We start from the raw sequence: 23,454 nt of genomic DNA on the forward strand, positions 1-23,454 counted from the left end.
AGGGAGAAGAGTAGGAGAAACGATGTAGGAGTACAAATAACAAATCATACTGGGTGATAATAATAGAGGTAATAGTTGTTAAACATTATGTTTGAGGCCTTGTTCTACGTACTTAACAAGTATTCTTTCATTTAATCCTTACAATAACCTTAAGAGGGAGACACTGTTATCTCCGTTTCATAATGAGGAACCTGAACTCAGAGAGAGAGAATATGAATATGAATGAATTTGCCCAAGATCATACAACCAGAAAGTTGTGAAACCAAGTTTCATAGTTCAATATATTTATTTTTTGGCCGCACCACGCAGCATGAGGCATCTTAGTTCACCGACCAAGGATCTAACCAGGGCCCCCTGCAGTGGAAGCTTGGAGTCCTAACCACTGGACTGCCAGGGAAGTCCCCATAGTTAAATATTCTGATTCCAAAATATATGTCCTTAAACATGACACTGTGCTAGACATGGTGAGTCCAGCAGCAAAGTATAGATTTAATGTTATAGAAATGAGGGAGTTATCCATTTCAGTGAATGACAACTCCATCTTTCCAGTTGCTCAGACCATAAATTTGAAAGTCATATTTAACTCATTCGGTTAGCTCTGTCTTCAAAATAGATCCAGTTGCTGATCACATTTTGTCATCATCATTGCTCCCACCCTGGTGCAAGCCACTGCACATCTCCAGGGATTAATACATAATCTTCTAGGGACTTCCTTGGTGGTCCAGTGGTTGGGACTCTGCACTTCCACTGCAGGGGGCACGGGTTCGATCCCTGGTTGAGGAACTAAGATCCTGCAAGCTGAGCAGCGGGGCCAAAATAATCTTCTAAATGATTTCCCTGCCTCCACCGTTGCTCTACCCAGCAGTCAGAGTGATACTTTTAAATCAGATTAGCATGTCAGGTCTTTGCTGAAAACATTTCAACAACAGATTCCTGTCTCAGGGTAAAAGCCAAAGTGCTCATATATGATGTGCCCCCTCTTCATCCTCATCTTCTACACTCTCTCTCCCAGCTCACTCCGCTGCAGTCACAGCAGCCTGCTCACTGTTCCTAGAAAAAGCTGAGCAGTTTGAGCCTTTTCAGTGGCTCCCTTCCCTCATTTGTATCTTCAGTCAAATCTCATCTTCCTCACCTGCTCTCTTTAGCCATTCCTACTAAATCCCTATTCCCTCCTGTGCTTCATTTTTCACCTTAGTACTCAACACCTTCTAATGTGCTATACAATTTTACTGATTTATTTTGTCTATTGCCTGTCTGCTTACATTAGAATATAAGCTCTGCAAAGTCAGGGATTTTTGTTTGTATTATTTTTTACTGACGCAGTCCCACTGCTGGCACATAATTGTTCAATAACGATCTGTTGAATAAATTTTAAAAAAAGAAAAAGAAAGAAGGGAGTTATTTAAGGTTTGACTTTAAGCTGTTATAGTTATGACTGTGCACATTTTATGTCTCCTGTAAGTTTCTTAAAGTCAAGGAAAGTCTTGTTCATTTCTGGAACTCTACTCATGGTCTCCAGTACATTCTCTTTTATATCATATTAGCTGCTCAGTGTATGGTGGTTGTTGAATGTCTTCTCAACAGGAATGTCCTAAGAATAACTATTCATCTTTACCCAAATGAAAGCATTAGATATTTTCACAAATAATATATATACACAAATATACACTCACACACATATTTCTTTACATACTTATATGCTAAAAGGTAAATCAGATCTATAACAAGTTAGCTTCCTTTACACTCTTTAAAAATTATAATTAAAAGTATTTTAAATTCTAATCTGCTCTATTGTTAGTTACCATGTAAATTAACTTTTGATACTGCAAAGAATTATTTCATTATCATGACACTTGTCAAGACACTTCTGGAAAACCATGGCAGCTTCTGAGAGTCATGAACATGTTAAACATTTAGAAGAGTGATATAAAGATGACTAAAGGGACATAAAAAAACAAAGAATTGAAATAAGAAACAACAAACAAAAGGTAATTGACGGTGACATGTAAACTTGTTTCCTTCATAGGGGAAAGAACTACAGAAACAGAAGATACACAGTTTACAAATAGACCAAGAGTTGGTTTCCTAAAGACTTGTCTGTTGTTTCACCTCCCAATACAGATAATCCCTACATTTCCCCTGTTTGTTTTTCATATAACCTCTACTTCCACTCAGTGTGCAGATACACATCAGTTGCCTTCATTACAATTACTTGGACTTAGATACATAAACTGTTGAAAAGCACAAAATGGTAATGCTACCTCCCAGCCAGTAGTTCTGTTTCAACAGCGTTACCATATTTATCTAACAACAGTGTTTGTGTAATTATTTGCTTTATTGAATTTTTTGCTTATTTTTTAAAAATGTGAGTGGATAGTTTATTAAGTCAACGTGCTTATGTTAATGATAAGAAGAGTAGGTCTTATAAACTTAATACAGTTGATGCCAGTGAAAATAATTAGGCATACCAAAAAGGCAGTTAGTTGGTTATCAGTTTGATCTAAGATTATGTATTATTTTGTCAAAGAAAAAGTAAATAATTGTATGAAATGTTGGAAATACCGTGATTGTCAGTTTGTATCTAAAAAGGCAAGAGGGCCTCCCCAGTCGCGCAGCGGTTAAGAATCCACCTGCCAATGCAGGGGACATGGGTTCGAGCCCCGGTCCAGGAAGATCCCACATGCCACGGAGCAACTAAGCCCATACGTCACAACTACTGAGCCTGGCTCTAGAGCCCATGAGCCACAACTACTGAGCCCGCGAGCCACAAATACTGAAGCCCACACGCCTAGAGCCTGTGCTCCACAACAAGAGAAGCCACCCCAATGAGAAGCCCGTGCACCGCAACGAAGAGTAGCCCCTGCTTGCCGCAACTAGAGAAAGCCTGCATGCAGCAATGAAGACCCAATGCAGCCAAAACTAATAATAAATAAATAAATAAACAAACAAACAAACAAGGCAAGGAAGTCTATGTTTTATTGTAGTTTTCAGGGAGAGACCCACCCCCATAACATTCAAGTGTCCTTTTGCTCTCACATATTTGACTAAATATAGCTTTTTACAGGAAAGCATTGTATTAAAAAATAATTGTATAAAAAATAAAAGCAAATAGAAATGCCTATGATCTTGTTCATTATATCTGTGCTCTGTTAGAGGGACAGAGTCTCGTGTTTGTTAACCCACTAAAACATTTGTGAAGCCCCTCCTACGGTTTGGACAACCTTTTTCGTAAATGGATGGTAATTATATCAGTTTAGGATAATGCTAACTACTGTAATAACTAAGCTAGATCATAATATAATTTTATTTCAAGTTTATGCAATAGTTTAGAGCAGATGTTCAAGTTGTTGGATGACTTTCTTTCTTTGGGTGACTCAGGGACCCAGACTTGCATTTTCTGGGACCTCACAGTGTCATGTAGCCTGCTAATGGGGAAAGAAAGAGTAGGAAAATGACACATTATTTTTGCTCGCATTCCATTGGCAAGAACTGTTCTCTTTGGCACATCATGTTGACTGGGAAATGTCTTTTGATGGGATAATTGCCTCCCACCAGTAACTTCCACACTATGGAAGGGAGAGCACAGATTATTTGTGAATGGCTAGCCAGCTCTGCCAAAGTGAAAATGTTGATAGTAATCATGTATTAGTTTCCTGTGGCTATGTTAACAAGTTCTACAAACTTGGTGACTTGAAACAGCACAAATTTATTCTCTTAAAGTTCTGGAATTTAGAAGTCCAAAGTGTGTTTCACTGGGTCAAGATCAAAGTCTTAGCAGGGCTGCCTTCCTCTGAATACTCTAAGGGAGAATCCATTTCCTTGCCTTTTCTAGCTTCTAGAGCTGCATTCCTTGCATTCGTTCATTCTTGGCCTCTTCCTCCATCCTCAAGGCCAGCAACATAGCATCTTGCTCCTTGCCTTCTTATAGTCAAGTCTCCCTCTGCCTCTTCTTATAAGGACACTTGTGATTACATTAAGGGCCCACCCAGATAATTCACGATAATCTCCCCATCACAAGATCCTTAACTTAATCATACTTGCACGCCCCTTTTTGCCATGTATGGTAACATTCACAGGTTTCAGAGGTTAGGACCTGGCCATCTTTGGGGCCATTATTCGGCCTACTACAGGTAGTTAACATTTATTGAACACTCAGTATTGTGTCATGTTTATTCTGAGAACTTTGCATGTGTAAGTCTGTATATTTCTGCCTGTCTACTTGATTTATTCATGATCTGCTCTACTTGTAGGCTTGCTTATTTTTCTCAATTAGGTTTTGTTTCTATTTTTGCCATCCTTTGGAAGATGTATTCTTCATTTTAATGTCAAAAATTTTACCGAAAATTCATAATCTCTCAGAATTGGAAAGAATTTTTCAAAATTATCTTGTCTAACCATCCCATTGGGGGGTACTATTAATTTATCCTTTAGAATGTATTTCTCTTGAACTTTGAAGAAAGTCCTTTAACTCTGTTAGGCTCCTTTGGATTAATTAATGTATTAAACTGCTTTCTTTTTTCCTACCCAAATCTACCTTTTTTCAGTTACCTTTAAAAATCAAATTGTGGAATTTTTCTTTGGATTTTTTCCCCACAAAAATACTGAATTTAATTTGGCCATTGTCATAATCACATAGGGATGACTTAATAGGACAAAAAGGATGCACTTTGGATCAACAACATTTCCTGGGAAAGACGTGGTTGAAGGCTTAAAAAGCCATTCATAGATTTTAGTGAAACCACAGGAGTAGCAAACAAACAATTGTATAAAACATGCTAATAACTGGATGAAATTAAACCAAAAGCGGATGCTCCTGATTTAGAGTCATCATGTAGTAGAATTATGTGCTATGATTATGCTATTATTATGATTCATTCAGGTAACAGCTTCATTGATTGCATATTAGGTGCTAGGGATACAGAAATGATGGTATCATTCCTGTCCTAGATGATGTAACATTCCAGTGAAGACATAGACATGAAGACATTGATGCAGTGATGCTTACAGGTATAATAGAAACCACAGCTCAAGGTGGCTTAAACAGTGCAAGGAGTTTATTGGTCATGAACAGGTATATCTGAAAATTACCAGGCAGATGAGGCTTCCTGTAGTAGCTCAATTACACTGGTCATGTGCCTTCCTCCTTCCCCCTTTTCATGTTTCTTCTCAGTGTTTTCTGCAGATCAGCGTTATTCTAAAGCTGGCTGCCTTGGAGGTTGTGTGACGACTAACAGCTTCAGGGATGCTCCTAGAAAGAGAGCTCCTGTCCTCTAATTATTAAACTAGTCCTAGAGTTCAGGCTGACTGTATCAACTTTGATCTCATGTAACCCAGTCACTGAATTGGGGAAAAGTATAATCGAAAGGCAGGTGAAAAGCAAAATTTAGAACTTTCAAAGTATTTCGTATATCCCTGAAAATTGGAATTCATCTCATTATGGCTTTATTGTGTTTATCTTGGATTTTTCTTAATATACTGAATCAGAAATTCTTACTGGTGGGAAGTAAACCCAGAAGATCCTACCTAGTTCAGTGATTTTCTTTTGAGATTTTGAAGGCATAAAGATTTTCTATTCTCCCTTTAGAGAACTTTGATTTTGTACTCATTTCATTGCAGAAATTACGAATCTGACATACTGTCTCTCCTCTACTACTTCTTCCCTTGTCACTGGGGCAGTAAGGTTGGTTTTGATATTGAGTTCAGATGGTTCATGGTTAGGCTACTTTCAAGCCTCAGTTACATTTACAGTAGGAAAATGCCAGGCCAGAAGTGTCAAGGGCTTGCCATAACAACCTCATATTTACGATTTAAACTTTAGTTTGGGAAACCTATTTTTGATTTTGCCACTAATATACATTTAATCAGGCTATTCATAGTATATAATGCTTGAAAAACTGAATTAGTAATACAAAGCTGCTTTGTAAGCACTTCCACGTGTTCTCTTTCTGCTTAGTCTCTGGTTTACCACATTTGCATTCATGGCAGTTCTGTCTCTCTCCATGACAAATGTTCATTCAGGAACCAGGAACATGTGTGACACTGTTACAGGATTGCCAGATCTTATTTTGAAGAATTTGGGCAGGGAGGGAGTAGAAGGAGAGAGATACTTGCTGATAGTCTGACCAGACTTAAATACAATCCCATTCTACATCCCAGCACAGCTGGAACAAGGCACTCGAATACAGGATAAGCCTGTGGCAGGGGAGGGGGGGGTGCGGGGGGGTGCTTCTGGTAAACCAGTACTGCTAGAGTAAGGCCTCTCAGCTCTACCAAAAGAGCTGTGGAGGTACATTTGATAGTCTCAGTGTATAAGGGTTCCTGCCCTAACTTAAAAAAGAAATGCTTCCTTGTGCAAAATTATATTAAATGTTGGGACTTCCCTAGTGGCGCAGTGGTTAAGAATCCACCTGCCAATGCAGGGGACACGGGTTCACGGAGCAACTAAGCCCGTGTGCCACAACTACTGAGCCTGCTCTCTAGAGCCCGCGAGCCACAACTACTGAGCCTGCGTGCCACAACTACTGAAGCCGACGTGCCTAGAGCCCATGCTGTGCATCAAGAGAACAGGAGAAGCCCGCACACTGCAACGAAGAGTTGCCCCTGCTTGCCACAACTAGAGAAAGCCCACGCGCAGCAACGAAGACCCAACGCAGCCAAAAATAAATAAATAAATAAAATTATATTGAATGTTATTTGCTAAGAAAGGGAAAACATAATGTATTTCTAGTGAATTATATGATGATTGTATCCAAGGCATAATTGTAATAATAGCAAATGCTTATCTAGTGCTTACTCTGTGTCAGATACTGTTCTAAGCATTTTACATACATTAGCCCACTTAACCCTTACAATAGCCATATAAGATAGATTATTATTAGTTTTATCCCTATTTTACAGAGGAAGAAATTGGCACAGAGGTCAAGTAACTTGCCCAAGTTCACACAGCTTAAGGGACAGAGTTGGGATTTGAATCCAACATAGTCTGGGACCAGAGTTCATACTTTTTAATCATTGTACTTTACTTCCTGTCAAGATAGGACTGAAATTGTCATTAAAAATAATATCAATAATATTTTTTATGTTTTGAAAGAAATCGACATTTTGAAATTTACCTACTAAATATTCAACTTGCTTATTTTTTATTCTAGGAGAAGACTTTGCAGTTGTGCAGCAAGAAATTATTATGATGAAAGACTGTAAGCACCCAAATATTGTTGCTTATTTTGGAAGCTATCTCAGGTACATTGTTTGTTTCCCTTATGAAAAGCAGTAATGATTTCCATCACCTAATACATTTAACAAAATAAAGTTAGCTCTAATACCAAGTTTTGTAGTTTTCTTCATGCTTTGAAAATAAGATATCTTCATATGAATGGAATTTTTATTTATGACCTCTTTATGTTAATTCTGTAACCCATACCATAGTCTGTGATTTGTCTGTTATACTCTTGGGAATTCTGGGTGTAGTTTCAGTGAGGAAGCTGGCAAGTAAAAACTGACTTTTATGGTTAGTCTTCCTGTGGTAGACCAGAGATCTAAATACGCCATCCTGTTGCCCCTTTCTTCTAGTCTTGGGTGAATTTACAAAGTATATCTGTTGTTTTTATTAGAACCTTTTTTTTTCTTTTGTGCTTCTAGCCTCAAAGTATTGCATCATCCCTTCCCTTCATTTATCCAGAGGACTAGGAATTATAATTATTTTACTAACTTATTTTCCCAGGTCCTAAAGTGAACTTAGAAGGACTGAATTTGCCGCCCCTTGTTTTGGTTTGGCAGGACCAAGCCAGGTTCCGAACCCAGGTCATATTCCATAGGGGATGACCTCAAGGCCAGATCTTGCGTTTCCATTCACTTCTGTATGCAGTTGAGTTGAGCACTGTGACCTAGTTGTTTCCAAGATTCCTTCCAAAGGGGAAGGATTAGAGAATGTTTTCTTAGGTATTTAAAAAACTCTTCTGTTTGGTTCCCATATACTGTAGGGTAAGAATAAGGATGTATCTTATTACAGCTCCCATTCTGTCTGTGAGCCAAGTACAAAACACTTCTTTTCTGATGCAGGCACAGCATATGGAAAAGACGGGGTACTTCTGCCCTCTCTTCCTTCCAGCTTGTGAAAGGCCAGGCGGACCAGCTCTTCTTGATTCTGACCGCTCTTGGATAGCTTTGATTGCCCACCTTCATCGAGGTCAAAGGGTGGGTTTAATGGGACTTTAGTTCATGTAGGGACAGGTGCTACCCCGAGGTCAGTGGCTGTTAAACATTTTGAATGGGTTCTTTAACAGCCAGTTTAAAACTGTTTTAATGGTGGGTGGTTCAGACAACAACCTAACAACAGTTTCTGCATCAGTTTTTATCTTATGGACAGACCCAGCACAGGCAGTTACTCCATCAGCTCAAAGAAGTCTCTTACAATCATTTAAGCTCATGATACAAATAACTGATTTCTGTCAACACATGTAAATTGTCACTTCAAAACAATTTGTTTCACTGTTATTGGTCCTAACAAAATGATCCTACTTAGACTCATTTGGGAGAAGCATTACAAAGTTTTCTTCCCCCAAGAGCAGACAGATCTTTTTTTAAGAGTTTTTGTGTTTCCCCAGGGACATTGAACTCAGAATTTCTCAAACATGGTCTGAGTCTTCCAGAAATATGGGACCATCCAAAGCCTAACCTGTTATTCCAGGAGAGCCCCACCCACTTACATGGCAACCTTGGTGTGGTGAAATGAGCATGATCTTTTTGCCACAGAGACAGTAGTATAGTTGGTAGTTTAGAGCTTGAGTTCTGGAGTCAGGTTGGTTGGATTGGTTGAGTCCTGACTCCATCACTTACTAACTTTGTGACTTACGGCAAATTACTTAACCACTCTGTGCCTCCATTTCCTCATCTATAAAATAAGGATAATAATAATAGATACATGATGTGATAACTACAAGGGTAATTGGTAAATATAAGTAAAGTGTTAAGAACAATGGTTAGAGCATAATAAATGCTCAATAAATGTTAACTTGTATTGCTACTACTATTGCTATGATTACTATTACTGTTAACTGTTTTTTAAATACCATCAGGTTAGTGCCTAATTTGATCTTTTCAACAATGCTCTTAGGAATATTACTCTATGGTAAATATTATTTCCATTTTACAAATAAGGTGTTTGAGAGTTTCACATTGAGTATTTAGTTCACAGTCTCATTTCAAGTTATTGACAGAGGAGGGTCCGAGTTCTTTCTGTGGTATTGTGCTTATGGATCACAATGACTTTTGACTTGGCCTTTCTACTTCCTTGCCAAAAAAGCTGACCAAATAAACTTCCAGTACTTCACACCCACCCACCCCACCCCTCAAAATTCAAAAAGTAACATTAAGCTAAACTGGACACTTGACTTTCTGGGTTACTTAGGCAAGAGCCTTCCCACACAGGTTAGGCAGCAAAACGTTTGATCTTGTTAGCAGAATACAGAATTCCTTTTTGGTTTGTATTCATTTTTGTTGAGACTTGGGGCAAAATAGCACAACTCTGTAGTGACATACTCTTTAACCTTAACCATGAGACATGCTACGAGAGAGCCAATTTGAGGTTATGCCTAACAAAAATTGTACTTACATTTAGATATCAGGAACCATGTATTCTGACTGTATTTTGAATATCCTTTTTTTTTAAAGTAAACCTTTTAAATTGAAGCATAGTATACATACAGAACAGTGTGCAAGTTTCTGTCTTCTGTGTAACTCAATGAATTTTTTTTAGAGGATACTTTTATTTTAATCTAAGTATAAGGATACAGAGAGCAAAACTGCCCAGAAACCATAGTGAAACAGACAAAATTAGAGTCATTCTTTTTTTTTTTAATAAAGCGTGTTCATTTGGAGTTGTATGATCTGAGATAGGAAAACTGATTTAAATATATAATTTTATTCTGTAATGTGTAGTTGATGAAAGTGATACGAAAGCAATTGGTAGTATAATGTGGAACAGCGATTAATCCTCTCTTTCTTTAGCTCTTTTCTTCTATAGAAATTCTTCCCTGCTTCACTAATTAAAGTCTAGACTCAGGCAGATTTGGACTATGGGATAATGATTAGCCTTGTGGGGTGTTAGAGCTAGAAGGGACCAAGAGGTCTTGTCACTTAGCCCACTTTTTTTTTTTTTGCTGATAGAAGAGAGACTGCTGGATAAATGACTTCTTTAGGTTATCCAGCTACTCATTGTTGGTGCTGGGATTTAAACCTGGCTCTGCAGGTACCTAGCCAGCAGTCTTTTTGGTGTACATATTACTTAGTCCGGAAATGGCAGATTTAGTCTCAGAGGGAACATGGTTTCTTGGCTTCTTTCTCATTACTGAATGATTTTTCAGAAGGCAATGAGCTTGTTTGTTTGAACTTGATACAAACCCCCTAAAATATATACTGTTCTTATTGACCTTCTTCCTTCTATCTTGTTGCCATTATAGCCTATTATAACAAATTTGGACAAAAAAATTGAGTAAACTGAAGTAATGTGGTTTGACCATTAATAAATTTCCCCTCCAGGAAATCAGACTTAACCCTATGAATTTACTGAATAGATGACCAGCAAATAATTAAGTTCAGAAGCGTATTTTATAACAGGGTTATAGTGAGCTATGCTCACTTCCCAAAGGAATATTGAGACTGAGCTCCTGTAAGACAGAAGCCTGATACTCTTGATGGGGCCGTCCTTACTTGCTCTTCAACATCATTAAAAGCCTGTGTTTATTGAGTGCTTAATTACACATACTGTACAACAAGAACTGGATAGAGAAAACTTTTCTCTGAAAGTTTAGAATTTAAAGTAAATAGTCCTGGTGTGGTATATATTTTTATCTGTATTTCTGTGTGTATATTTACAAAACAACAGATTTAGATCACCATAGACCTATTCTTTATTCTCAGTAGAGCTAAACGATTGCTTCTATTAAGCAAAGAATGATCTTAACTTCAGATTCTTCTAAGCATTCCTTCGCCCAGCATATCCTTTAAGAATAAATTAAGAAAATTGGAACATTCCTTTCTAGTCTGATCTCATAATGCTCAGCTTTGACTAACAGCAAATGATCCTCAAAAGATGAGCTGTCAGAAGGTCAGATCCATGCACTGAAAACACTTTTATTTAGATCAGATATTTTAAACCTTTGAAATCCAGAGTAGTAGTTTAGATGAACATGATTTAACTCATAGTAATAATATATTTATGAATCATCACCACTTACAAAGTGTGTTTACATTATTTCTTAGGATGTCTAGAGTGCTGTATTGATTTCTGGAGATGTTAAGATAGATAAAACAGTCCTTGCCTTTTAAGGAGCTTACTATTGAATAGAAAAAATAGACATGAGCAAATAATTGCAATGCTAGGTGCAGTAATCATTTTGACGTAAGATATAAAGTGATAAAGATGTGGTAGAATATGTGATTTTGTCAAAGGGAATCAGAGAGAGCTCTTTGAATGATGTTATTCCCAAATACTGGGTGTTAGAGGATTAGTGTGCATTTGCTGTGGTGTGTATATGTATGTAGAAAATTGTAATTTCTGACAAAGGAAATGGATGCATGAAAAAATCATGAAGTGTTCAGGAGATAGCTAATAATCTCATATTAGAGTTTAAGGGGAAAGGGTGTAGTTCAGCAGGTTAAGACTGTGGAGATTTAGGCAAAAAAGAAACCTTTTATGCCTTAATTAGGACCTATATGTATTGAGCATACTTGTTGGAAGGTTTTAACACAGAGGTAGTATATTCTATAGGGGGATGGACTTGGGGTGTAGGGTATTGAGACAAGGAGTCAGTTAATTTTATACGGTACATTTATTACAGTAATCCAAGAAAGAGATGGTAGTCCCTTGAGTTATATAGAAACTGGAAGAAATTTTTTTTCTAGAGCCAGAGACAGGACTTGCCAGGACTTGTAGTCCCTTGAGTTATATAGAAACTGGAAGAAATTTTTTTTCTAGAGCCAGAGACAGGACTTGCCAGGGAAACCACAGAATCTTAACTGAAAATGCGTTTTTGAATGCTCACACTATGAAAATAAAAATTACAGTTAAGTCACTTTAATTTATACCCAGCTACTGTCTTTTTTTAAAAAAAGAAACTTAATCTTGGAATATGTTAGATTTACATAAAAGTTGCAAAGATAGTACAAAGAGTTCTCGCAGCTTTCCCTGGTGTTAACATCTTACATAACCCTGGGACATTTGTCAAAACTAAGAAATTAACACTGGTACAATAATATTAGCTAAACTAAGGTACTGCATTTGGATTTTACCAGTGTTTCACTAATGGTCCTCTTTAAGAAATTTGGTGGAACTACCTTATGAGATACTTCTTTATACCAGTATTGCTGGGGTATTTCTACGGGATATTTGTTCAGAGGGATGCTGATATGTGAAAAAATGGGTCTATGGAAAAAATAATTGGGGGATGTAGCGAACTAAACAAAATTAGAGAAGTTGTATTTCTTCTTTCTCTTCTTCATTTTCCCTCTCCCCTCTGCTCTGTTATCTTTTCCCCTTCTTCCTCTTCTCCATTCTCCCCTTCCCAACATTCCATCCCCTTTCTTCCCCTCTTTCTAATCTTCCTCCTCCTTTTCCCACCTTTTCTTCCCTCTCCACACCTCCTCCTTCCCTTTCTCCTTCTATTCTGTGCCCCACTCCCACCCCACAGGATTTCTCAGAGACCTTAAAATACCAGTGGCATTGTTAATTTCCAAGAGAAGAGAAGACTAGTATATGACATTTCTAAAACTGATTTAACTGTGCAGTGGTTTCTTTTGGGGAACATACTTCACATAGGACTGCTGTCCAGTGACCCGTTCTTTGTCAAATATTATGCCAAACTGGGAGTGTTAAGTACAATTATAGAGAAATAGGTCACCTTGTATCCTCTGAATACATAGCTACCCCTCATTGTTAAAGGGGAAGAAGGTGGATGGGTTGCGTATAACTTTTTGGAATGCGGTCGTTTTTGCCTATTTGTTTAAAAATGAACCAAAACATTTTAAATTCAGCATACATTAGCATGAGCTATCCTAAACTAAAACATCTAGCAGTTATTAAACTTTTCCTTTTTCACATTGACAGTTGAGGTTACAGTTGAATTATTTTGCTGAATGTGATGGAGTAGCCATTGGCAAGTGCTTTGGTCAACAAGATAACCTACAGTAAAGTACAGGGTACTGCAGTGTGGGGCACGGCTAGGCATCCTGTCCTGGGGGAATGACTGGTCTGCTAGTTTCTAGCAGACATTTGAGAGCTGTTTATCCTTGGTGATCATGCTCATATTTTATTTTTCTTTTTAAATCATGTTATATTTGGGCAAAATATATAAATAATTATACTTAGTTCAGTGTGGGAAGATTAAAAGGTGTGTTTTAGAAATGATAACCTCTTTAATTTAATGAAATAGTTATTAGAATGTTAGTTCCTATATGCTCTAATAAACATTGAACTAGAAGATGAAAATAGTGAACTTTTCCCCTCTCTACTTATTTTTTCTATTCCTTGTCAGAAAGATAATTTTACAGAATAAGAAAGAAGAATTATAAGGATTTGTTGAGCCAGAGAATTAATAGTGCTATATTGTATATTTACCTCAGTGATTAATTTTATTTTAGTTCAGATACCCAGGGACAAAGATTTTGTAATTTATTGGCCTGCATCAAATGGACTGATCTGATTCAAGTCCTTTCCCGTTAGGCAGATGGCTTGGTGAGTGACCAAAAGCAAATGCAGATTTACCATCACAGGAGAGACATTCTTAGAACAGATGGAAGTCATTTTTCTAATAGACTCTGAATATTCAGGCGTTTTTGGTAATAGAATAGAATGTTGTAAAGGTAAAGTGTTTTAGGCATCTTAAAAGATAAAGTATTAAATATATAATTATGATTTTTTTTTCTCAGTCTGTAAGTTGGAAAATCATTTTACATTGAGTGAACAGAAAATTGTGTTTTCAAGCAAGGTGAGAAAGGGGGTAGACCAGCTTCAAGTAGAGGATGGTATAATATTGAAATATGTAAGAAAGCAGAGAACTCATTTCCTGCATCCATTTTCTTTACAAGGAGAATTGTTTTCAAACTGGAAAGGGTAGGAAAATAATGCTTAATAAAAGCATTATTAAGAAGGAATTGAAGTACAGATAGGTGAGTAGATAATTATAGAGCACCAGACACTTTAAATGAATGTAAGCCTTTTAGATTTATATAAATAATATCTCATTACTATACTGAAAATAGAGCAGACATGATTGTCATCCACTGTCGGTGAGTGTCTTGACAAATAGGAGGGGTGTCAAAAGATTAGTGATCAGCATTGACCAATTTGCAAAGGAAAGGAAACGGTGATTTCTAGAAAATACAGACCGTTAAACTTGATGTCAGTCATCTGTCCCCAGCAAACATCTAAGATAAATTATTAATCACATAATTAGTGAGCGCTTATAGGAAGGAAGTGGTGATTAGCATTACTTTAGTAAGAAGTTATGTCAAATCAATACCATCTCTTCTATTTTTTTTCTTAAAAAAAGGAAAAAGGCAAGTTTACTTAATTACACCTTCACTGAGTTCCAGGAGCAGTTTAAGGTGCCTCACATAAATAAAACACAACAAGACAAAATATAACAAAAGGAGTAGAAAACAGCTTACGTTTATTGGGCGTATAGTCCATGTCCTTTACTAAGCAGTTTACTTATCCTGAGCAGACCCCAAAACAATTCAGCCAGTTTCTGTGACATGTGAGAAGTCCCAGCTGCCTGTTGCTTAAGCCCTTGAGGCAGGAATTTTATACGAAAGTTTCATGTGCAGCAGATGTGAAAATATTTTAGAGCAGTAGTTCTCAAGCACTTTGGTCTTAGAACCCCTTTTATTTTACACTCTTAAAAATGATTGAGTACCCCCAAAGAGCTTTGGTTTGTATGGGTTATATCTATTGATATTTACTATATTAGATACTAAAATTGAGAAACATTTGAAACAAGAATACATAAGCACATATTCCAGTAGCTGTCAGAGGGATGACATCATCATCACACTTCCTGCTCCTGTAGTGTCTGGAAAACTCCACTGTATTTTCAAGACAGAGTGCAAAGGGCAAATAATTTTTAGTGTTGTTATGAAAATGAGTTTGACTTTGCTGACCCCCTGAAAGGATCTCCAGGACTCTCAGAGGCCCCCAGACCGCACTTTGAGAATCACTGTTCTAGAGGAAGGACTCAGTCTAGAGAGATCAGGCTATGAAATCCTGCATTACACATATTAAATTGGAGTCTAAGCATCATTTCAAAGAATATTGGTTGATAGACTTGCCAGAGTTTTATACCTCAGTTTAAGAGAGGCACAGAGAGGTGCCAAATGGTCATTCTGAGCAGTCTACATAGTTAGAGTGCCATTCATGTCACCAGTGGAAAAATTACTCCTAATGTTCCTTAAGCTCATTAGTAAACTCAGTAGTGCAGGTCCACATAGTTTATATGCAAAGCTCTTGCTCCTGATAAGGGGCTCTCTAACCAACGACTTCTGGAGCGTGGGGTAGGAGGGGTGTATTTACACTTAGAAATAGTGTCACAATAGTGTCTCCAATTATTTTAAGTAAAATAATTGGAGAGCTAATAAGATGCATGTGAAAACTTCTTTTTTTTTTTTCTTTTAAGGATGAAATTTAACAAATAAGGACAAGGTCCTGTGCATAGTTTCAGTGAACCAGATATACAAATAGGGAGCTAGAAAGGAAACTCGTCTGACCACTTCTATGTAAAAAAAGATCTAGAGGTTTTAGTTAACTTCAAACTGCAAACCAGCAGTTGAATGCAGTTGCTAAGAAGCTGAAGTTAATAAGAAATAGAAGTGTTCATATAAAGGACATAATTGTTCGATTCTCAGGGGGATTTAGATTTCTCCCTGTGTAACAGTCACCAGTCATAAATGCCTTCATCGTTTTGGATGAGACCATGCATCTGCCAGCCCCAGGCATCCATTCTGTGAGTTATTCAAACCAGGCCACTGGGCAACTAGGTCATACTTTACCATCAGCAGTCATGACTCAGTTTCACTGGTATGTGGACCACCTGTGAATTTGAGGTCCTGATATCTTTCTCTGGGCTTCACTATCTTCAGCTTTGCCTCTAGAATCATGGTACTTTTTACTCTGTACTCTTTTAAGTTTGCTGACCTTCACACTGACAGGTTGTGTTCCCCTGATATATGGTGCATGGTCCATCACACCCAACCAAGTCAGCTCACCTCTCAGGTCTGCTTAATCACACCACCGCTGCCATATGTGGTCCAATCCTGATAACAGCTCCACTTGTTAATGCACTGTTCATGCAGTATTCAGACTAGTACTTGATTCTGGGTGCTGCATTTTAAGAGACATTGACGAACTAGAGACTATCCAGATGAAAGTAACTAAACTGAGGAGTATACAAACCAACCACTGTTTTACAGTATGACCTCAGCCTATTCTAGCTTCACTTCCTGCCATTCTCTCTTCAGGTAGCCTGAGTTCAACTCACACTAAATCACCCACAGTCTCTAAAATGTGGCGTCAAATTTTCATTCTTTTGCACAGGCCCTTTCCCTGTCTCTTAGTGGTGAATTCCTACTTTAACTTCAAGACCCAACTCAAATGTTATTTCCTCCCTTAAAATTTCCATTGACTCTCCTAATTATTTTTACCTCTGGGTTCTCACAGAACTTTATACATGCCTGAATTGTGCACTAATCAAACTATAATACAGTCCAAGGGTCAGCAAACCTTTTCTGTAAATGACCATATAGTAAATATTTTAGGCTTTGTGGACTTCGTATGTTTCTCTCTGTCACAGTTGCTCACCTCTGCTGTTTTAGTACAGAAACAGCCATAGATAATATATAAATGAATGAGTGTGACTGTATTCCAATATAACTTTACATGGACACTAAAATTTGAATTTCACAGAATTGTCACATGTCAAGAAATAATATTCTTCTTTTGAAACCCCCCCTAACTGTTTAAAAATGTGAAAACCGTTCATAGTCCCTGGGCTATACAAAAATCAGGCGGCAGGCTAGATTTGGCCCACTGGCCATAATTTGCTGACCCTGGATCTAATCGATTTGTTTATTATTTCACTTACTCATGCATTCATTCATTTATGAAATAAGTATTCATTTACTGGTATCCTTCTAGGCACTGTGAATGCAGTGGTAAGAGACACCAACATATTATTAAGGCAGAATCTTTCTTCTGTGTTAGACTGAGCTTGCTGAGTTCAGAGACTTTCTATTCCATCTCTGCCCCCGCAAGAATAGTACATTTCCTGTTACATTTTGAGATGAAGTAATGAATGATTCAACAAAGGAATAAGCGATTATGGCTTTGCTAATTATTTCTCCTGTGACTATGTGGTTATGCTGTCTTATACTGTGAATGTGAAAGAGAAATGCTACTAAAGACAAGTGAGTGATAAATTTTTAACAAAGGTTATTTTGGAAAGATCTTTGTTGAGTCTAGATATGAGGGTAAAGTTTACATTTTGTCTGTTTTGTCAATGAGAAGAGCTATCAAAGTGATACACTTTGAGATGTATTGGCTTGATACACTTTGAGATGTATTGGCTATTCTCTGATGAATCTTCTCTATATAATTTTTGGTATGAACCTTTTAATTAACATTTAACTTATAATGCAGTCATAGGGTAGATGGATAAACTGTGAGGGAGGGGGCTTTTTAACTAAAGGGACATTTTCTCTCATTTGGATGTGCCAAATGACATCTTTACATCCTACAAATCGTGTATTTTAAGGATTAAAACCTTGGGTTGAGTTACAGCAACACATTATGTTAAGTAATTCGTTTACTCATAGATATTAGCTTTTCTCTTAGCACATTGCATTTATGTGGTTTTTCAAGGTATTGGCATACGACCTTAAAATACTTGTTACTTCAAATAACTTTAATCATGAAAATGTGATAATGCTTATTTTCTTTTTATAGGCGAGATAAACTTTGGATTTGCATGGAGTTTTGTGGAGGTGGTTCTTTACAGGATATTTATCATGGTAAGACCAAAGTATATGTGAAAGAGATTAAGTAGAATTTCTTAAAATGTAGTTATTTACTATGTTAAACAATGTTGTTTTGAGGAAAGTGTGTTTTATCATTATGCTATTTGGATACATAAGGAAATTTAAGATATATACAGACAAAAGGAGCATTCACTTTATAAGTTGAGAAATTACACGCAGTTGAATTATTTGCTAATTCTAAAGAAGGCATATTATATACAGTTAGTTCAGTTGGAATAGGAAACAGGAAAGGATAGATTTTCTGGAACTGTTTTAGAAGGCTTAATGAAGAAAGTGGGCTTTAAATTGGTCTTTAAAAGATAGGTAAACCATGGATACAAGCCATGGATACAAAGAAGAGACACACGTGTACTCCAGGAGTTGAAACAGCAGCACAGTGATGTGAAGGTGTGACATGTTAGATCCCTTTCACTGGTCTGTCTGAAGTGTATTTGGAGAGTGTGGTCAGATGTAGAGAGCCTTGAAAGCCAGAAGGAGGGACTTCCCTGGTGGTCCAGTGGTTAAGACTCCACACTTCCACTGCAAGGGGCACAGGTTGGATCCATGGTTGGGGAACTAGGATACTGCATGCCGTGCCACATGGCCAAAAGAAAGCCAGAAGGAAAAACATGGGGACATATCTGCTTCATGAAAAGTTATTTCTGAGACTTCCCTGGTGGCACAGTGGTTAAGAATCCACCTGCCATTGCAGGGGACATGGGTTTGAGCCCTGGTCTGGGAAGATCCCACATGCTGCAGAGCACCTAAGCCCAGGTGCCACAACTACTGAGCCCACGTACCACAACTATTGAAGCCCACGTGCCTAGAGCCCATGCTCTGCAACAAGGTAAGCCACCGCACTGAGAAGCCCGTGCACTAAAACAAAGAGTAAGCCCCACTCGCCACAAGTAGAGAAAGCCCACATACAGCAACAAAGACCCAAAACAGGCAATAAATAAATAAATAAATAAATAAATAAAACAATTTTTCAAATGTATTATTAAAAAAAAAAAGTGAAGGGCAGACAGCAGAATCAAGAAGAACTACAGTCCTGCAGCCTGCAGAATGAAAACCACAATCACAGAAAGACAGACAAAATTAAAAGGCAGAGGACTATGTCCCAGATGAAGGAACAATATAAAACCCCAGAAAAACAATTAATTGAAGTGGAGATAGGCAACCTTCCAGAAAAAGAATTCAGAATAATGACAGTGAAGATGATCCCGGACCTCAGAAAAAGAATGAAGGCAAAGATCAAGAAGATGCAAGAAATGTTTGACAAACCCTAGAAGAATTAAAAAACAAACAGACAGAAATGAACAATAAAAAAACTGAAATGAAAAACACACTAGAAGAAATCAATAGGAGAATAACTCAGGCAGAAGAACGGATAAGTGACCTGGAAGACAGAATGGTGGAAATCAACCGCGGAACAGAATAAAGAAAAAAGAATGATAAGAAATGAAGACAGCCTAAGAGACCTCCGAGACAACATTAAATGCACCAACAATCGCATTATGGGGTCCCAGAAGGAGAAGACAGAGAGAAAGGACCCGAGAAAATATTTCAAAAGGTTACAGTCAGAAACTTCCTTAACTTGGGAAAGGAAATAGCCACCCAAGCCCAGGAAGCACAGAGAGTCCCAGACAGGATAAGCCCAAGGAGAAACACACAGAGACACATTGTAATCAAATTGACAAAAATTAAAGACAAAAATTATTAAAAGCAACAAGGGATAACATACAAGGGAACTTCCATAAGGTTAACAGCTGATTTCTCAGCAGAAACTCTACAAGCCAGAAGGGAGTGGCATGATATATTTAAAGTGATAAAAGTGAAGAACCTACAAGCAAGAATACTCTACCCAGCAAGGTTCTCATTCAGATTTGACAGAGAAATCAGAAGCTTTACAAACAAGAAAAAGCTAAGATTTTCAGCACCACCAAACCAGCTCTACACAAAATCCTAAAGGAACTTCTCTAAGTGGGAAACACAAGAGAAGAAAAGGACCTACAAAAACAAAACAATTAAGAAAAAGGTAATAGGAACATACATATTGATAATTACCTTAAATGTGAATGGATTAAATGTTCCAACCAAAAGACACAGGCTCACTGAATGGATATAAAAACAAGACCTGTATATATGCTGTCTAAAAGAGACCCACTAAAGACTTAGGGACACATACAGACTGAAAGTGAGGGGATGGAAAAACATATTCCATGCAAGTGGAAATCAAAAGAAAGCTAGAGTAGCAATACTCATATCTGATAAAATAGACTTTAAAATAGAGAATGTTACAAGAGACAAGGAAGGACACTCCATAATGATCAAGGGATCAATCCAAGAAGGAGATACAACAATTATAAATATATGTGCACCCAACATAGGAGCACCTCAATACATAAGGCAAATGCTAACAGCTATAAAAGAGGAAATTGACAGTAACACAGTCATAGTGGAGGACTTAGACTTAACACCTCACTTACCCCAATGGACAGATCATCCAGACAGAAAATTAATAAGGAAACACAAGCTTTAAATGACACAGTAGACCAGATTTAATTGATATTTATAGGACATTCCATCCCAAAACAGCAGATTACACTTTCTTCTCAAGTGCCCATGGAACATTCTCCAGGATAGATCACATCTTAGGTCACAGATCCAGCCTCGGTAAATTTAAGACAATTGAAATCGTATCAAGCATCTTTTCCGACCACAGCACTATGAGATTAAAAATCAATTACAGGAAAAAAAAAAAGTAAAAAACACAAACACATGGAGGTTAAACAATACACTACTAAATAACCAGGAGATCACTGAAGAAATCAAAGAGGAAATCAAAAAATACCTAGAGACAAATGACAATGAAAACATGACAATCCAAAACCTATGGGATGAAGCAAAAGCAGTTCTAGGAGGGAAGTTTATAGCAGTACAATCCACCTCAAGAAAAAAGAAAAATCTCAAACAGTCTAACCTTACACCTAAAGGAACTAGAGAAAGAAGAACAAACAAAACCCAAAGTTAGTAGAAGGAAAGAAATCATAAAGATCAGAGTAGAAATAAATGAAATAGAAACAAAGAAAACAGTAGCAAAGATCAGTGAAACTAAAACCTGGTTCTTTGAGAAGATAATCAAACTTGATAAACCTTTTAGCCAGACTCATCAAGAAAAAGAGGGAGAGGACTCAAATCAATAAAATTAGAAATGAAAAAGGAGAAGTTACAACAGACCCCGCAGAAATACAAAGCATCATTAAGAGACTACTACAAGCAACTCTATGCCAATAAAATGGACAACCTGGAAGAAAGGGACAAATTCTTAGAAAAGCACAACCTTCCAAGACTGAACCAGGAAGAAATAGAAAATATAAACAGACCAATCTCAAGCACTGAAATTGAAACTGTGATTAAAAATCTTCCACGAAACAAAAGTCCAGGACCAGATGGCTTCAGAGGCGGATTCTTTCAAACATTTAGAGAAGAGCTAACACCCATCCTTCTCAAACTCTTTCAAAATATTGCAGAGGAAGGAACACTCCCAAACTCATTCTACAAGGCCACCATCACTCTGATACCAAAATCAGACAAAGATACTACAAATAAAGAAAACTACAGACCAGTATCACTGATGAATATAGATGCAAAAATCCTCAACAAAGTACTAGCAAACAAAATCCAACAACACATTAAAAGGATCATACACCATGATCAAGTGGGATTTATCCCAGGGATGCAAGATTTCTTCAATATACACAAATCAATCAATGTGATACACCACATTAACAAATTGAAGAATAAAAATCATCTGATCATCTCAATAGATGCAGAAAAAGCTTTTGACAAAATTTAACACACATTTATGATTAAAACTCTCCAGAGGGCTTCCCTGGTGGTGCAGTGGTTAAGAATCTGCCTGCCAATGCAGGGGACACGGGTTTGACCCCTGGTCCGAGAAGATCCCACATGCCACGGAGCAACTAAGCCTGTGTGCCACAACTACTGAGCCTGCGCTCTAGAGCCTGTGAGCCACAAGTACTGAAGCCCACGTACCACAACTACTGAAGCCCACGCACCTAGAGCCCGTGCTCCACAATTAGAGAAGCCACCACAATGAGAAGCCCGTGCACCACAACAAAGAGTAGCCCTGCCTCGCCACAATTAGAGAAAACCCGCGTGCAGCAATGAAGACCCAGTGCAGCCAAAAACAAATAAATAAGTAAATTTATTTAAAAAAAAAAAAAACTCTCCAGAAAGTGGGCATAGAGGAAACCTACCTCAACATAAAAAAGGCCATATATGACAGACCCATGGCAACCATCATTCTCAATGGTGAAAAACTGAAAGCATTTACTCTAAAATCAGGAACAAGACAAGGATGTCCACTCTCACCAGTCTTATTCAACGTAGTTTTAGAAGCCCTAGCCACAGTAATCAGAAGAAAAAGAGATAAAAGGAATTTGACTTGGAAAAGAAGTAAAACTGTCACTGTTTGCAGATGACATGGTACTATACATAGAAAATGCTAAAGATGACACCAGAAAACTACTAGAGCTAATCAATGAATTTGGTAAAGTTAAAGGATACAAAATTAATGCACAGAAATCTCTCGCATTCCTATACACTAACAATGAAAGATCAGAAAGAGAAATTAAGGAAACAATCCCATTCACCATTGCAGCAAAAAGAATAAAATACCTAGGAATAAACCTACCTAAGGAGGTAAAAGACCTGTACTCGGAAAACTGTAAGACACTGATGAAAGAAGTCAAAGATGACACAAACAGATGGAGAGATATACCATGTTCTTGGATTGGAAGAATCAATATTGTGAAAATGACTATACTACCCATAGCAGTCTACAGATTCAGTGCAATCCCTATCAAATTACCAATGGCATTTTTTTTAGAACTAGAACAAAAAATCTTAAAATTTGTATGGAGACACGAAAGACCCCAAATAGCCAAAGCAACCTTGAGAAAAAAAAAAACGGAGCTGGGGCTTCCCCAGTGACGCAGTGGTTGAGAGTCCGCCTGCCAATGCAGGGGATGCAGGTTCGTGTCCCAGTCTAGGAAGATCCCACATGCCGTGGAGCGGTTAGGCCCGTGAGCCATGGCCGCAGAGCCTGCACGTCCGGAGCCTGTGCTCTGCAATGGGAGAGGCCACAAAAAAAAAAAAAAAAAAGACAGAGCTGGATGAATCAGACTCCCTGACTTCACACTATACTACAAAGCTACAGTAATCAAGACAGTATGGTACTGGCACAAAAACAGAAATATAGATCAGTGAAACAGGATAGAAAGCCCAGAGATGAACCCACACACCTATGGTCAACTAATCTATGACAAAGGAGGCAAGAAAAAAAAAGTTATTTTCTGAGAATAT

The 23,454-nt window shown here is 37.6% G+C and overlaps 1 protein-coding gene across 2 annotated transcripts in view; it reads left to right on the plus strand.

Moving 5' to 3' along the window:
• The window catches only part of MAP4K3 (mitogen-activated protein kinase kinase kinase kinase 3), a 188,631-nt gene that overhangs the window by 85,197 nt on the left and 79,980 nt on the right, over positions 1–23,454 (plus strand). For both annotated transcript variants that reach the window (XM_065891565.1, XM_065891566.1), the window contains exons 3-4: positions 7,149–7,239; positions 17,993–18,057. In XM_065891565.1, coding sequence (XP_065747637.1) covers positions 7,149–7,239; positions 17,993–18,057 — 156 coding nt within the window. The remainder of the gene's footprint in view (positions 1–7,148; positions 7,240–17,992; positions 18,058–23,454) is intronic.

The sequence above is a fragment of the Phocoena phocoena genome, chromosome 14, assembly GCF_963924675.1.
Source record: "Phocoena phocoena chromosome 14, mPhoPho1.1, whole genome shotgun sequence".
Taxonomy (NCBI): Eukaryota; Metazoa; Chordata; class Mammalia; order Artiodactyla; family Phocoenidae; genus Phocoena; species Phocoena phocoena.